Source organism: Oncorhynchus masou, chromosome 17 (assembly GCF_036934945.1).
Source record: "Oncorhynchus masou masou isolate Uvic2021 chromosome 17, UVic_Omas_1.1, whole genome shotgun sequence".
NCBI classification, from domain to species: Eukaryota; Metazoa; Chordata; class Actinopteri; order Salmoniformes; family Salmonidae; genus Oncorhynchus; species Oncorhynchus masou.
This window is the reverse complement of record NC_088228.1, coordinates 16,862,135-16,879,268: the sequence shown is the minus strand read 5'-3', so window position 1 is coordinate 16,879,268 and position 17,134 is coordinate 16,862,135. Positions and strand designations below refer to the sequence as shown.

The 17,134-nt window shown below is 41.5% G+C and overlaps 1 protein-coding gene across 1 annotated transcript; it reads left to right on the top strand.

The window, feature by feature from the left end:
- The first annotated feature begins 5,650 nt into the window (after positions 1-5,650).
- On the top strand, positions 5,651-16,379 carry LOC135558627 (G-protein coupled receptor 55-like). The gene is made up of 3 exons (XM_064992565.1): positions 5,651-5,694; positions 7,120-7,852; positions 12,797-16,379. The coding sequence occupies exons 2-3, from the start codon at positions 7,127-7,129 to the stop codon at positions 13,010-13,012; spliced, it is 942 nt and encodes a 313-aa protein (XP_064848637.1). The 5' UTR covers positions 5,651-5,694; positions 7,120-7,126; the 3' UTR covers positions 13,013-16,379.
- The last annotated feature ends 755 nt before the right edge of the window (positions 16,380-17,134 follow it).

Below are 17,134 nucleotides of genomic sequence, written 5' to 3'. Positions count from 1 at the left end.
GAGTAAATGAGAGAGAAAGTATATTGAAAGCAGGTGCTTCCACACAGGTGTGGTTCCTGAGTTATTTCAACAATTAACATCCCATCATGCTTAGGGTCATGTATAAAAATGCTTATCAGGCCATTATTTTGGCTAACATGACTATGCACCCATAGGATGACAATGCCCCCATCCACAGGGCACAAATGGTCACTGAGTGGTTTGATGAGCAAACAATGTAAACCAAATGCCATGGCAATCTGTCACCAGATGGGATATTCTGGAGTGGTGCTTGTGACAGCATTTTCCACCACCATCAACAAAACACCAAATTATGGAATTTCTCATGGAAGAATGGCATTGCATCCCTCCAATAGAGTTCCAGACACTTGTAGAATCTGGTGCATTGAAGCTGTTCTGACGCATGGTGGCCCGGCGCCCCCATTAAGACACTTTACGTTGGTGTTTCCTTTATTTTGGCAGTTACAATCAGATCCACTTTAGCCAATATCCGCTTAGCGGATAATGCTAGAGGTGAACTGCATTATAGCTGTCAAACCTAGTGGCTCCAGGCATTACACCAAAAGCAGACATCTCCCTTGGTCACATTAAGAGAAATCCAATGCCTGTCAAGATTTCTTAAAGATTTTTGAACAATGTATCTGTTATACTAATCTGTAATGAGCTTTTAGCTGATCCGTGGGCAACGGCTGATCCATGGGCAAAGGCTGGTCCCCTTACCAAGATGAGCCACCTTAGTTTTCTGATAGCCCCCCCCGGCTCATTGTAATGGCTGGAGCGGTGTTAATGCAATGGTATTAAAAAACAGTCTCCAAGTGCTTGTTACCATTCCAGTGATTCAATTCCAGGTATTATTATGAGCCAGGGGGGGGCCTATCAGAAAACTGAGGTGGCCCATCTTGGTAAGGGGACCAGCCGTTGCCCACGGATCAGCCAAAGCCCCCCCTGTAATTAATCTCTTTTGAAAACAAAATGTGTGTCTAATAATCTGTAGTTTACAGTTGTGTGTCCAAGTGTTTCGTCGAGCATTGTGATTTGTTTTTGTAGAGGTCTTTTTTTCTGACGGTTATGTTGTGGGTGAGAGTATCCTGTCTCAGATTTGGTTTGTCTTGTGGATGAAAGGTTGTGATGAGTGTGTCTTTGTGAAGATTCTTCCACTATGTTCATTATGTTGCAGTAATACTGAGTGCCTTAAAAGGCAAGTGTTATTGACAATAGAATGAGAATGAAATAATTTACCAAATGCAGGCTACCATACAAAATGCCAGATTTATTTCCCCAATGCCCACAATGTGTTACTGTTTATTGGCAAATAGGTGTTCAAAAGGAACGTTTGCCAATTTACAGGTGACCCATATTGACCCAAAAATCTAATATTTTAAGATGAACATGCTTCAATAAATAAACATAGACGGGGTAATTAGTTTGTTTAACCTGCAAATCACATTTTAACCTCTGGTCTAAAAAGACAATGACAACTGTTGTGAGTGTGTTTGTGTATGAGAGCATGTGTGTGATACTTTGTGATACGTTATGTCACGGTATGACCATTTTCTGTATTCCTCTGTGGCCTTTTACCAAACGACTAACTAAGGCTGGGATCCATTACCCGCCATAGAAATGTTTACGAGGTGTCTTTATTTACACACTTCATCCCGTGCCCACACTTCATCCCGTGCCCACACTTCATCCCGTGCCCACACTTCATCCCGTGCCCACACTTCATCCCGTGCCCACACTTCATCCCGTGCCCACACTTCATCCCGTGCCCACACTTCATCCCGTGCCCACACTTCATCCCGTGCCCACACTTCATCCCGTGCCCACACTTCATCCCGTGCCCACACTTCATCCCGTGCCCACACTTCACACCCACAATTCTGAAAAGCGAAAGCAGTCCTGAGAAGGATCGCCCTGGTGTAGTTGCAGGTTTTATACAGTACCCAAGACCAGTCTGTGTTAATTTGACGATGGAAAAAGAGCTACTGCATAAATACTGCAATGTGGGTTTGGTTTAACTGAGCCCTAATGCTTTTGTGAAACAAATATTCTTTAATGTAATAATATCACTGGTTTGAACGGCCTGGTTAAAAAAATAAAAGATTAAACAAATCCCTATGTACAACCAAATAGTAGTTATTAGTTCGTCTTGACATTGACTTAAAATGTATATGGGTACAGTAGTTTTTATTTGTAAGGTCAGGAATAGAAAATGAAAGTACAAACCGGTAGTTTCATTACACTGAATTAAACTGATATATCTGATATTGGACTGATGCAATACACACTGAAGAGTGGGAGTGAGTCATTCACAGGTGCTCAATGCTGGATATGCTAGCTGGACAACATACAGTAGGTGTTCAGTTTGTCTCTCAGTGAAACGGGAACAACGAATCATTGCGACACACAATTCAAGTACTGTACATCCCATCGTGGTTCTAGATTAGAACTGGAGCTGGTTCTGTGGGTTCTGGTTTGAACCAGACCCCTGTCATCCGGGTTGTGTTCAACAGGCACCAACAAAAGTTGAAGTGTCAAAACAACATTGCATTAGGCGGGGCTGTAAGATCATATCTATTTAGCAGATTCTGACTGGCAATCAGTTTGAGGACTATGGCCATTCATACTGTACTCAATACCAGTGTGACTGTTAATGTGCATATATTCTACACTTTTTCTGCTACTGTATGGTTCCTTTCCTAGTCGTTTTCTCACTTCCCCCATGTCAGGTTGTTACCACTGCTGCTCTACACACTGTATGGTTGGAAACTTAATGTAATACTTTCAACTTATAACACTGTTATACTGTAATGATAACCAGCAATATACACATTTAAAAGTCATCAGTGGACCTCCTGGGTGGCGCAGTGGTTAAGGGCTGCAGCGCCAGCTGTGCCACCAGAGACTCTGGGTTCGTGCCCAGGCTCTGTCGTAAACAGCCGCGACCGGGAGGTCTGTGGGGCGACGCACAATTGGCCTAGCGTCGTCCGGGTAAGGGAGGGTTTGGCCGGTAGGGAAATCCTTGTCTCATCGCGCACCAGCGACTCCTGTGGCGAGGTTGCCAGGTGCACGGTGTTTCCACCGACACATTGGTGCGGCTGGCTTCCGGGTTGGATGGCGCTGTGTTAAGAAGCAGTGCGGCTTGGTTGGGTTGTGTATCGGAGGATGCATGACTTTCAAACTTAGTCTTTTGCGAGCCCGTACGGGAGTTGTAGCGATGAGACAAGATAGTAGCTACTAAAACAATTGAATACCACGAAATTGGGGAGAAAAAGGGGTAAAAAAAAATATTTAAAAAATAAAAAAGTTATCAGTGATTGGACCATCTCGAAGTTATCGGAGTATCAAAGTCAATGACACATTTTCTAAACATGTTCTTATCCATGTATGGTTCTGGCTCTAGCCCAACCCATTGGTTTATGAGACCAATCAGAACGGTCTTAACATATGGATCAACCTTCAGATGTGTTGGGATTAATGCAGAAGACACATTTCGGTTGAATGCATTTGTGCAACTGACTAGGTGTATCCCTTTTCCCTTTCATGACCCATAATCACTGAGAGAGACATCTAAACTGAAAGCAATCAAATTTGCCAGCTAGTTTGCCAGGGGTGGTGTGCGCAGAGTTGCCAAGAGCATTACTTAGTCCATTGCACTCATTTGGAAAAAACTGGTACTTCCTATGTTTTTCTCTTTTTGACTGGTGACACATCCATTTCTAACTTGAAGGCTGACAGTGATTGTGCAACTAGTAACTATTCTTGGCTTCAAAACATTCACTATCAGTTTTTCACATAGCCAGAACTACCCAGCATTAGCTAAAAGCTGACACAAGTAAACATTGACTAAATTGTAAATGTAAAGCTAACTAGCTACTAGACACGGGAAAGAGTATAGTTGCTCATCTTCGTTCCACATATCAAAGTGTATTTACATTTATACATTTTTCACTCAAACTTTCTTTGTTGTTGCAAACAACAATTACTTTTCCCAGTGTTGTGTGTGTGATGTTGGTGGTGCTGCTGCACAGTGCTTTTTCTCTCACTAACACACTACTTGTAACAACCAAGAGTGAGAAGGAACCAGTCATGGGGCAGGGGAAGGGACTCACATTCCAGCAGAAGAGGCCTTTTCAAAATAAAAGTCCTTCAACACATCTGGTGACACATTTTTCTAAAAAGTCGTGCAATGTTTTATGTTATTTTTATTGGGGGGGGACCATTTTACCTGCTTCTAACATGGGAGGGTGGGGGGGGGGGGGGGGGGCATGTCCCCACTGTCCCTCCTGGCTCCTATGCCCTTGGTTACAGTAACCAGGATTAAAGCTGTAGATTCACTTTTCTGGTTCATAGTTTGTGGGGGGGTTTGCAAGAGATGCATTGGCAAAGAGAGTCATTGGCACTTTCAAGAGATGCATTGGTGAAATAGAAAAACCCAATTAGTTACTTACACACATCCCATAAAATAAATCAAATTACATTGAAAAATGAATACATGTAAAATTATTAAAAGGAAAGCTAGTGACAAATGTATAGTGTATGTACATCAATGACATTGCAAGACGTTTGGACCTCTTGGTGAAGAGCGTGCCTCACTGTTGAACTCATCTCAATTGTTCAAAGGGATGTGGCTGTCTAACCCCAATTATTTCTGGCTATGTTGCTGCTGTGCTGACAGACATTGGGCTCTATTCAATCAGAACCGCTTTAGTCGGCATAGGTATGGCGGTTGTTTTGGTGGTGTCGGAACTGTGTTTGAGCTGTCAAATCCACAAGTGGCTCCTGGCATTATACCCAAAGTGGACATTCCCACTGGTTGCACGGAGTCGCATGAAGAGAAATCCCATGCAGCCTTGTTTACAAGTTAGAACACCGGAATTTGAGATGTTATCTACACCTTGATTAGGCTGATAGAAATCCTCATTATTTAGTTGAATGATTTAGAATTTGAGCGGCATTATTTCTATACAGGGTTAGTATAATTTTCTCGTTCTGACCTAAATGTGAGTGGGATGGGTGTGGCTTTGTGACAATGTTCAAGAGAGTAGCTGCTCATGGCCTCCCGAGTGGCGCAGCGGTCTAAGGCTCTGCATCACAGTGCGAGAGGCGTCACTACAGACCCGGGTTTGATCCCAGGCTGTGTCACAGCCGTCGTGACTGGGAGACTCATGAGGTGGCACACACTTGGGCCAGCGTTGTCCGGGTTAGGGAAGGGTTTGGCTGGCCAGGATGTCCTCTCCTTGTAGCGGGCCGGGTACATGCCGCTGACTTCGGTTGCCAGTTGTACGGTGTTTCCTCTGACACATTGGTGCGGCTGAACATTGTGTCAAGAAGCAGTGCAGCTGCTCACTAATTTGACAGCTCTAATGCGGTTGACAATTGATCTGATTGAATCTAGGCCTTTGACTTTTTAAATCTGTATATAATATGTTATATGTGGTAGAAGAATGACACTATGTTCTCAAACAATTGTGATTGTTCTGATTTGTGTTTGTATCTCTAAGTTATGTCCCAGACATAACCTCTTGTCTGCAGCTGTAACCTGGTGTAGAGAGCACAAATTCAGACTATTGGAGTTCTCTCACATAGGAAGTGGTCATGAAAAAAAACAAAGGTACTGAAAGCAGAAGTGTTGAACTAATTTGTCTGGCACAGATAGACAGACTGACACACCAGCAGACTGGCATCTATAAGGTAGGGTTTCACTTACTGTATATACTGTATGGTGGTACGAAAAGTACCCAATTTTCAATTGTGTGTTTGTGTGTTGCTTTCGGAATGGCATTTACTCTTATTCACGGCAGATTCAAATTAAAAGTTAGTCGCCCAGTAAAATATTACTTGAGTAAAAGTATTTGGTGTTAAATATACAGGCGCCACCATTTTCTTGTTTTGATTTTATTTACAGATAGCCAGGGGCACACTCCAACACTCAGATATTATTTACAAACAAAGCATTTGTGTTTAGTGAGTCTGCTCGATCAGAGGCAGTAAGGATGACTTGGGATGTTCTCTTGATGCATGAATTAGAAGATTTTCCTGTCCTGCTAAGGATTTAAAATGTAACGAGTACTTTTGGGTGTCAGGGAAAATGTATTTAGTAAAAAGTACATTATTTTCTTTAGAAATGTAGGAAAGTAAAAGTAGTCAAAAATATAAATAGTGAAGTACAGATACTCCCAAAACTACTTAAGTATTTTTATCTAATTACTTCACACCAATGATGGTGTTACATCATTACAACAGAAAACACACACAGAGAAGAGTGATTATTCAAATCAAACCAATATAATAGGTTATCTACAACAACATAATAAACATAATCCGAAGTCATCTTAAACTTAGAAAAAGACTAACTAATAAAATTGTATAGGTTGTTATTTTACCAGGTTACTTAATTTAGTTCTACAGTATTTGATGAGACCCAGACACACACATATTTTGGTTCGGAATAGTATTTGGCCATACGGCATGCAGACTGGTAGTGAAGTGGTTAAAGTGATGCTCCAGAACTTTAGTAACATTTCAGCCAGTAGTTTTGAAAGTGGTGCTCACGAGCTAAAACAGGTCATCCAATTGTGTACTACATCATTCATTGCGCATGATAAAAAAATACAACAAATATATTTATTTATTTATGCAATTCCTACGATATGTTAGAAATCCAATTTGTACAATATGTTACACATTTGTTGTGCTTAAGACCCCGGACTGCATCTTTAAGGGTTCTCACATTAAATCTGGCAGGCACCGCTTTCATATGTGAGGAGGGTACAGCTACTGAAGGCTACCCACACAACTGAGAAAAGAAAGGAGGTTTTGCATATTGGCACGTGTGAGTGTTTGTGTGTGCGTCCGTATGCATGCGTACATGTGGGTGTTTCAATCTCAGTGCCAGTAAAATGATACATTGGGTATATGGGGACAAGTAATTATCAAAGTAGTGGAAAAAATATTGTGAGAAAAAAAGACAAATAAAAAAAGGTAGATAGTATGGCCATCATTTTTATCCTACATTTTGTGAGACTCATTCATAATCAAAACACCATTCCTTTTAGAAAATTAAATGACAAAGTCTATTTGAATTGGCTTACCCAACGTCTCCCATTTACTCCTCAGCGGCACCATGAAAACCAACTGCTCCTTCACCGAGGTAGACCGCCTCATGAAATCACTGGAACTTGCCATCTATGTGCCCATCTTCGTGTGCGGCCTTGTCCTCAACATCCTGGCCCTGGTTGTCTTCTGCTTCCTCCTCCGCAAGTGGACAGAGTCCACCATCTACATGACCAACCTGGCCCTCCTGGACCTCCTCCTCCTCCTCCTGCTACCCTTTAAGATGCACGCCACCATCCACCACTGGGAGGCCCACCACCGCTTCCTCTGCTCCTTCCTGGAGAGCCTGTACTTTGTGGGCATGTACGGCAGCATCTACACCATTGCTTGCATAGCCATGGACCGCTGGGTGGCCATACGCCACCCCTTCCGCGCCAAGCAGCTCCGCTCCCGCCGGGCCGCTCTGGGGATCTGCATCCTGGTCTGGGTGGTGGTGCTGGGGGGCACCTCACCCATCTACTCGTTCCGTACGGCGGGAAATGGGTCCTTCCACTGCTTCCACGGCTTCTCAGAGAAGGGCTGGCGCCCAGATGTGATCAGCTGCCTCTTGGGCTTTGGGTTTGTGGGGCCTGCCCTGGTGCTGGTGGTGTGTTCGGCCCAGAGCATCCGGACGCTGAGGCAGTCCGGCAAAGAGAGCCATAAGAACAGAGCCTGTGTGAGGATCATCTACAGCAGTCTCTGTGCCTTCCTGGTCCCCTTCACGCCTAGCCACCTGGGCATCATGCTGCAGTTCCTGGTGAGTTAATTACTAACAGGCCCGGCTCCAGGATGACATTCCTGAGTGGGCATTTTAAATCTATGGGGGGGGACAACTAGTTTTGCTTTAGAGCCCTAATACCACAAGGTAGATTGGTCCTACGACTGTTCACGTGTATCTGAAATGTAGCCGTACACATCAACAACCATCGCTTTATATAATAGCACAAGAAAGATACAGTGCCTTGCGAAAGTATTCGGCCCCCTTGAACTTTGCGACCTTTTGCCACATTTTAGGCTTCAAACATAAAGATATAAAACTGTATTTTTTTGTGAAGAATCAACAACAAGTGGAACACAATCATGAAGTGAAATGACATTTATTGGATATTTCAAACTTTTTTAACAAATCAAAAACTGAAAAATTGGGCGTGCAAAATTATTCAGCACCTTTACTTTCAGTGCAGCAAACTCTCTCCAGAAGATGATCCAATGTTGACCTAAATAACTAATGATGATAAATACAATCCACCTGTGTGTAATCAAGTCTCCGTATAAATGCACCTGCACTGTGATAGTCTCAGAGGTCCGTTAAAAGCGCAGAGAGCATCATGAAGAACAAGGAACACACCAGGCAGGTCCGAGATACTGTTGTGAAGAAGTTTCAAGCCGGATTTAGATACAAAAAGTTTCCCAACCTTTAAACATCCCAAGGAGCACTGTGCAAGCGATAATATTGAAATGGAAGGAGTATCAGACCACTGCAAATCTACCAAGACTTGGCCGTCCCTCTAAACTTTCAGCTCATACAAGGAGAAGACTGATCAGAGATGCAGCCAAGAGGCCCATGATCACTCTGGATGAACTGCAGAGATCTACAGCTGAGGTGGGAGACTCTGTCCATAGGACAACAATCACAAATCTGGCCTTTATGGAAGAGTGGCAAGAAGAAAGCCATTTCTTAAAGATATCCATAAAAAGTGTTGTTTAAAGTTTACCACAAGCCACCTGGGAGACACACCAAACATGTGGAAGAAGGTGCTCTAGTCAGATGAAACCAAAATTGAACTTTTTGGCAACAATGCAAAACGTTATGTTTGGCGTAAAAGCAACACAGCACATCACCCTGACCACACCATCCCCACTGTCAAACATGGTGGTGGCAGCATCATGGTTTGGGCCTGTTTTTCTTCAGCAGGGACAGGGAAGATGGTTTAAATTGATGGGAAGATGGATGCAGCCAAATACAGGACCATTCTGGAAGAAAACCTGATGGAGTCTGCAAAAGACCTGAGACTGGGACGGAGATTTGTCTTCCAACAAGACAATGATCCAAAACATCAAGCAAAATCTACAATGGAATGGTTAAAAAATAAACATATCCAGGTGTTAGAATGGCCAAGTCAAAGTCCAGACCTGAATCCAATCGAGAATCTGTGGAAAGAACTGAAAACTGCTGTTCACAAATGCTCTCCATCCAACCTCTCTGAGCTAGAGCTGTTTTGCAAGGAGGAATGGGAAAAATTGTCAGTCTCTCGATGTGCAAAACTGATAGAGACATACCCCAAGCGACTTACAGCTGTAATCGCAGCAAAAGGTGGCGCTACAAAGTATTAACTTAAGGGGGCTGAATAATTTTGAACACCCAATTTTTCAGTTTTTGATTTGTTAAACAAGTTTGAAATATCCAATAAATGTCGTTCCACTTCATGATTGTGTCCCACTTGTTGTTGATTCTTCACAAAAAAATACAGTTTTATATCTTTATGTTTGAAGCCTGAAATGTGGCAAAAGGTCGCAAAGTTCAAGGGGGCCGAATACTTTCGCAAGGCACTGTATATGCCCCACTACAACATGTGTATCTGAAATGCAGCCAAGCTCCAGGAAGCCTAGACTACACATAACTTGCGCCTAAAAACACACACAGATCAGCTCAACAGGTTGAGCACCACTAACTTATCAAAGATTCTTACAGGCTTCATAACTTAAACTTCAATTATTACAACTATAGCCTACATTGCTGTCAAATTTGTGACAGCAGACTACGCAATGAGCGTAACCATGCCGCTACTTCTCTAGAGAGTTTCAGAAAAGCTAACTAAATAAAACAAAGTGCATATTCTATAGTCATAGCCGATGTGAAATGTCTTACATAACAGTAGCTCATTTGAATCTGCCGTGAATAAGAGTAAATGCCATTCCGAAAGCAACACACAAACACACACGCTATAGCAAATCAAAGCAAATGTTATTGGTTGCATACACATATTTAGCAGATGTTATTGCGGTGGTAGCGAAATGCTTGTGTCCCTAGCTCCAACAGTGCAGTATTATCTAACAATACACATTCATCTAAAAAGTAAAATAATGGAATTGAGAAATATTATCACTTAACAATTGAACATCCCTGGTCATCTCTACTGCCTCTGATCTGGCGGGCTCACTAAACACAAATGCTTTGTATGTAAATAATGTCTATCTGTACAAAAATAACAAATTTAAAATTGTGCCATCTGGTTTCCTTAATATAATGAATTTTTTATTATTTATACTTTTACTTTTGATACTTAAGTATATTTTAGCAATTACATTTACTTTTGATACTTATGTATATTTAAAACCAAATACTTTTAGATTTTACTGAAGTAGTATTTTACTGGGTTACTTTTGCTTGAGTCATTTTCTATGAAGGTATGTTTACTTTTACTCAAGTATGACAATTGGGTACTTTTTCCACCACTGATAAAGTGAACAGTGTTTCATGTCTACGTACATAGGGCAGCAGCCTCTAAGGTGCAGGGTTGAAAAAACGTGTGGTAGCCGGATAGCAACAGTGAGTAAGTTCAGGGCAGAGTATTGGCTGGAGGCCAGCTAGTGATGCCTATTTAACAGTCTGATAGAAGCTCCATGCAAGACACATTTTCTGATGTATTGCAATTTTTCACTGGTTCAGTCTGAAACTTTGCACATACACTGCTGCCATCTAGTGGCCAAAATCTAAATTGCGCCTAAACTGCAAAATTATATTATGGCCTTTCTCTTGCATTTCAAAGATGAAAAAAAAAATATATATATACACATGTTTTTGGTTTGTAATATCTTTAACCAGATCTAATGTGTTATATTCTCCTACATTAATTTCACATTTCAAAGCGTTTCCTTTCAAATAGTATCAAGAATATGCATATCCTTGCTTCCGGTTCTGAGCTACAGGCAGTTAGATTTGGGTATGTCATTTTAGGCAAAAATTTAAAAAAAGGGTTTGATCCTTAAGATTAAGAGAAGCCCCAAAAAGACTGGTAGCCCAAAGTGCGCTAATTGAAACAGCACACACTGTGATTAAGAGAAGCCCCAGAAAGACTAGTAGCCCCAAGTGCGCTAATTGAAACAGCACACACTGTGATTAAGAGAAGCCCCAGAAAGACTGGTAGCCCCAAGTGCGCTAATTGAAACAGCACACACTGTGATTAAGAGAAGCCCCAGAAAGACTGGTAGCCCAAGATGCGCTCATAAAAACAGCACTCACTGTGAGCATCGATTCAGGACCATGGACAAAAGGATACCGCCAGTCAGCGTGATGAAAGGATAAGGGCTGAGATTCTATCCATGAATTCGGATAGTCAAGCTAGCACGCAGGCTTGGTAGTTTAGGTATTAGCAGCCAATCCATTATGGTCTGGAAACTATAGTGCGCTTTGATTGGTCAATAGCAACACAACGTTGTAGAGTTCTTGCATGAAGTTCAGTTTTTCCCAAATTTGGTCCCACTCTGTTCACGTCCCTCACCCATGCTCACATCGCCCTATGGTCCCCTCGCCCACTTCGTTTCCTTCATTGAAAATGCTTCCGTTGTTTCCTCACCCCCAACATGATATGTCGATCTCTTGTGTAACGTTAGATTCACTGCCAATTTCAACGTCACCTCAGAGCACAATCAATAGGCTACATTGGTCATTGCCTGTATTCTTGTCATAAGAAGGAATTCCCCTCGACCACGCCCACAAATTGTGGAAAACAAACATTCTTTCCCATTGGCCCCATTGTAAAAGAGCTAACTTCGTTGTAACATGTTTGTTATACAGAAATATCTAAAACGTCAGAAAAGCTGCTGTGTCGTTCAATGTACATGTGACCAGGTCCAAATCCCAACCTACGGTTCACAGGGATCACATGTAGGCAAATAGAACCTGTGAGAAAAGCCCTGTGGCTTCAGGCTATTTGCAGCTATGTGTGTGGAATAGTATAGTCCGTTTGTAACTTCACTCACTACTTGTAGCTGTATAGTCATATTCTTCATATTCCGGTCAGCAGCCAGCTAGCACTCACTCACGTGGCTGTTAGCACCGTCATGAAAAGGGGCATGAGGGAAGCCCTACAGTTTTACATTTTTCCGAGTAATGAGAACACGCGGGAGCAGGCAATGTTGAAAAGTAATCTTTAGACATGGTTATACCTGCCTAAAACAAGCAGAAAACACGAAGTTTACATTTGAAAAGCTGAAGTTTGAGTGGCCCAGCCAGAACCTGGAGGTGAACCTGATCTAACATCTCTGAGGAGACCTGAAAATAGCTGTGCAGCGACGCTCCCCATCCAACCTGACAGAGCTGGAGAGGATCTGCACAGAAGAATGGAAGAAACCCCCCAAATACAGGTGTGCCAAGCCTGTAGTGTCATACCCAAGAATACTCGATGCTCCAACAAAGTACTGAGTAAAGGGTCTGAATACTTATGTAAATGGGATATTTCCATTTTTATATTTAGAAAATTAGTAACATTTTCTAAACCTGTTTTTGCTTTGTCATTATGGGGTATTTTGTGTAGATTTATGAGGGAAAAAAACAATTAAATCCCTTTTAGTATAAGGCACTGTAAAAACCTTCTTGCGGTTGTCTTATGTGCATTAAAATGTCTGGGACAACTTTTTTTCCCCTGGCCATGTGACTTGACCAGGAAAAACTCTAAGCAGGAATACTATCTTCTCCCAGGTACGGCAAGACGTGATCCAGGACTGCATGACCAAGATGAATATCAGCCTGTTCCTGCAGGTGGCCATGAGTCTGGCCAACATCACGTGTTGTCTGGATGCTCTGTGTTACTACTTCATCACCAGGGAAGTGAGGAGCTCCAAGCAGACCTTCACCTTCAGGAGGTCCAGGTCGAGCAGCCAGAGAAGAGCCACCACCAGCACCTCAGAGCTCTGACAAGACCCATGGAGGGACAAACACTGAGCCGAACTGGTTGAAATTATGTTTCAACCAGTTTTCCCCACTGGGAAATTACTGTGTGTGTGTGAAATCTTACTAGCTGTGTGAAAAATTCTGCCACTGTTTGAGGACAAGGGACGTTGAGTAGGAAATATGAGTATTTATTATTGAAAACCTATGCATTTTGGCCCAATTTTTCCTTTTGACCTTCTGCAGACTTAATACCTCGGACAAGAGTTAACCCTAGGAGACCAGGTGTTTTAATATATTTAACTTTCACTATATTTCACTGCTTCGCTTAAGTAAAAAGTTTTAAACTTATTTGACTACCACAAAATACTTTTAAAGAGCTGAAGCAATACAAACAACATTTTCTTGGAAATGTTCCATTTGATTACAATTGTTTGTGCCTTGTGAAATGCCATCTATATGTGTACTGTATGTTCTGAGAAGGGACTCATGAGACTTTGTCATCAGATGAGTGATGTGGGCTAAGACAGCACACCCCTCGTTTCAACTGACGGCATACGGAGAAAACCTCATTTGTCTGTGCGTATGCTGACTGTCGCTGTGGTTACGATAAAACACATGTACACAAACTATGCCTTCAGAAAGTATTGCTCTCTCTGTACATCCAATGGCCAGCCGTGCTGACCTGTTCTGAGCCAATTGCAATTGTGGCACCTGACCACACGACTGAACAGTAGTCCAGGTGTGACAAAACTAGTGCCTGTAGGACCTGCCTTGTTGATAGTGCTGTTAAGAAGGTAGAAACTAGAGCCTGTAGGACCTGCCTTGTTGATAGTGTTGTTGAGAAGGCAGAGCAGTGTTTTATTATGGACAGACTTCTCCCCAGCTTAGCAACGGTTGTATCAATATGTTTTGACCTTGACAGTTTACAATCCAGGGTTACTCCAGGCAGTTTAGTCACCTCAACTTGTTCAGTTTACACATTATTTATTACACGATTTAGTTGAGGTTTATGGTTTAGTGAATGATTTGTCCCAAATAGTTTTTGAAATATTTAGGACAAACGTATTCTTGCCACCCATTCTGAAACTATCTGCAGCTATTTGTTTAAAAAAAAAAAATAAGTGTTGCAGTCCTCCCAGTTGCTGTATTAGCTGACGTGTATAGTGTTGAGTCATCCACATACAGTTGAAGTCAGAAGTTTACGTACACTTAGGTTGGAGTCATTAAAACTCATTTTTCAACCACTCCACAAATTTCTTGTTAACAAATTATAGTTTTAGCAAGTCGGGTTAGGTCATCTACTTTGTGCATGAAACAAGTAATTTTTCCAAACAATTGTTTACAGACATAATTCACTGTACCACAACTCCAGTTGGTCAGAAGTTTACATACACTAAGTTGACTGTTATTTAAATAGCTTGGAAAATTCCAGAAAATGATGTCATGGCTTTAGAAGCTTCTGATAGGCTAATTGACATCATTTGAGTCAATTGGAGGTGTACCTGTGGATGTATTTCAAGGCCTACCTTGAAACTCAGTGCCTCTTTGCTTGACATCATGGGAAAATCAAAAGAAATCTGCCAAGACATCAAAAATAAAAATTGTCGACCTCCACAAGTCTGGTTCATCCTTTGGAGCAATTTCCAAATGCCTGAAGATACCACATTCATCTGTACAAACAATAGTACGCAAGTATAAACACCATGGGACCACGCAGCCGTCATACTGCTCAGGAAGAAGATGCGTTCTGTCTCCTAGAGATGAACGTACATTGGTGCGAAAAGTGCAAATCAATCCCAGAACAACAGCAAAGGACCCTGTGAAGATGCTGGAGGAAACAGGTACAAAAGTATCTATATCCACAGTAAAACAAGGCCTATATCGACAAAACCTGAAAGGCCACTCAGCAAGGAAGAAGTCACTGCTCCAAAACCGCCATAAAAAAAGCCAGACTCCGGTTTGCAACTGCACATGGGGACAAAGGTCATACTTTTTGGAGAAATGTCCTCTGGTCTGATGAAACAAAAATAGAACTGTTTGGCCATAATGACCATCATTATGTTTGGAGGAAAAAGGGGGAGACTTGCAAGCCGAAGAACACCATCCCAACCGTGAAGCATGGGGTTGGCAGCATCATGTTGTGGGGGTGCTTTGCTGCAGGAGGGACTGGTGCACATTACAAAATAGATGGCATCATGAGGAAGTTAAATTATATAGATATATTGAAGCAACATCCCAAGACATCAGTCAGGAAGTTAAAGTTTGGTCGCAAATGAGTTTTCCAAATGGACAATGGCCCCAAGTATACTTCCAAAGTTGTGGCAGAATGGCTTAAGTACAACAAAGTCAAGGTATTGGAGTGGCCATCACAATGCACTGACCTCAATCCTATAGAGAATGTGTGGGCAGAACTGATAAAGTGTGTGTGAGCAAGGAGGCCTAAAGACCTGACTCAGTTTCATCAGCTCTGTCAGGAGGAATGGGCCAAAATTCACCCAACTTATTGTGGGAAGCTTGTGGAAGGCTACCCAAAACGTTTGACCCAAGTTAAACAATTTAAAGGCAATGCTACCAAAAATTAATTGAGTGTATGTAAACTTCTGACCCACTGGGAATGTGATGAAAGAAATAAAAGCTGAAATAAATATTCTCTCTATTTTTATTCTGACATTTCACATTCTTAAAATAAAGTGGTGATCCTAACTGACCTAGACAGGGAATTTTACTTGGATTAAATGTCAGGAATTGTGAAAACTGAGTTTAAATGTATTTGGCTAAAGTGTATGTAAACTTCCGACTTCAACTGTATGTACTGTATAGGAAGGATAGGATTGCAAAAGATACGTGACTGGATGAACATTGACCTCAACCCTGCTAAATTGTATAAAAAGCCTTTGCATTATTGTTTTAGCATTAATTTACGCTCTTGTGATAATTCACGACTGCTTTGTTAGACAACAGTCCAAAGAGAAGTCCACCTGTTATTAAAACCTATATTAGACTGTTTTTATATAACAGCAACCTTCAAACGTATGTTACTGACTGCCAAAATACGTTTTGTTATGTCATTAGATTAAATTATTCGAATCAATTTTATTCTAACAACTTAAACAGTATTATTCTTCATGTTTTCTTAAGTGGTTGTTCAAAACAATCCCTATCATCACATTACATGTACCTTAACTTAACCTGGTGTTTTAAAGCTGATAGGAAGTGTTGTGGAAATTCAACACAGGGACACTAGAAGTCAACATTAAATGAATCACTCTTTATTGTCAGCAAACTGGACAGGTCACAGTCAAACTTAGATGCATAAAGTACCGGTCTGAAGTGAGCTCTAAAATGGCTTTCCTTACACACAGCCTTATATTCATCTGCATAACAACCTACATAAACATGATTCATTGGGTTGGTTCCTACATGTGTCCGGCACCGTCTCCTATGTTAATTTAAAGAACATATTCTGGGCGTTCTGCCAGATGGTCCTAAGGAAGGGGTTATGATGCCGCCCCTCATATCTTTACCAAGCACAGGCAGGAAGCACGGATTGTTTATGACACCAAAGACAAGATGGACATTTTCAAGGCTATCTCTTCACACAATAACATTTCCTTCACATTTCTTTCACAGTTCTACAAAAATTGTGACTGATGTCTAGCTGTACACATGGGATCTTGATAATACATGGGCCTACAAGAGAAAAATGCACATATTCTGGCTTTGATGGAAAATCTGTTTTCATCTTCATGGTGTAAAACATAGAAGACAAATAGAACACAGTGGTAAAGCCTTTGATCAAACCCTGTTTCTTTAGGAGATCTACCACCTTGCTGTAACTGCCTTATTCTTTCTCTTAAAGGCATATTTCACTTTTTTAAGTGTCATTATTTTTGGGGGGCCTTAATGTTTATTTAATTACATTTTGTACACACATGTGCAATGCTTAGCTTGCCAATCTGGTCCACTATCTTTAGGCATTCCCATCTCATCTAGCATTTGGGTTGGGTTGTTGTTTTTTTAGCAAACTGTACCCGGATACTGATGAGCAGTATCTTTCAACTGAATGGATGGTTCTTGTGAAAAGCATTTCATAATTTAGATACTTTTTGCCCACCTCATTTGTCTGTTTACTCAATCTTGGTACAA

Excerpts from the sequence above, each read along its gene's own strand:
- LOC135558627 (XM_064992565.1), top strand. The coding sequence starts at position 7,127 with ATGAAAACCAACTGCTCCTTCACCGAGGTAGACCGCCTCATGAAATCA. Across the intron at positions 7,853-12,796 it reads GCATCATGCTGCAGTTCCTG|GTACGGCAAGACGTGATCCA; the intron begins GTGAGTTAATTA and ends ATCTTCTCCCAG.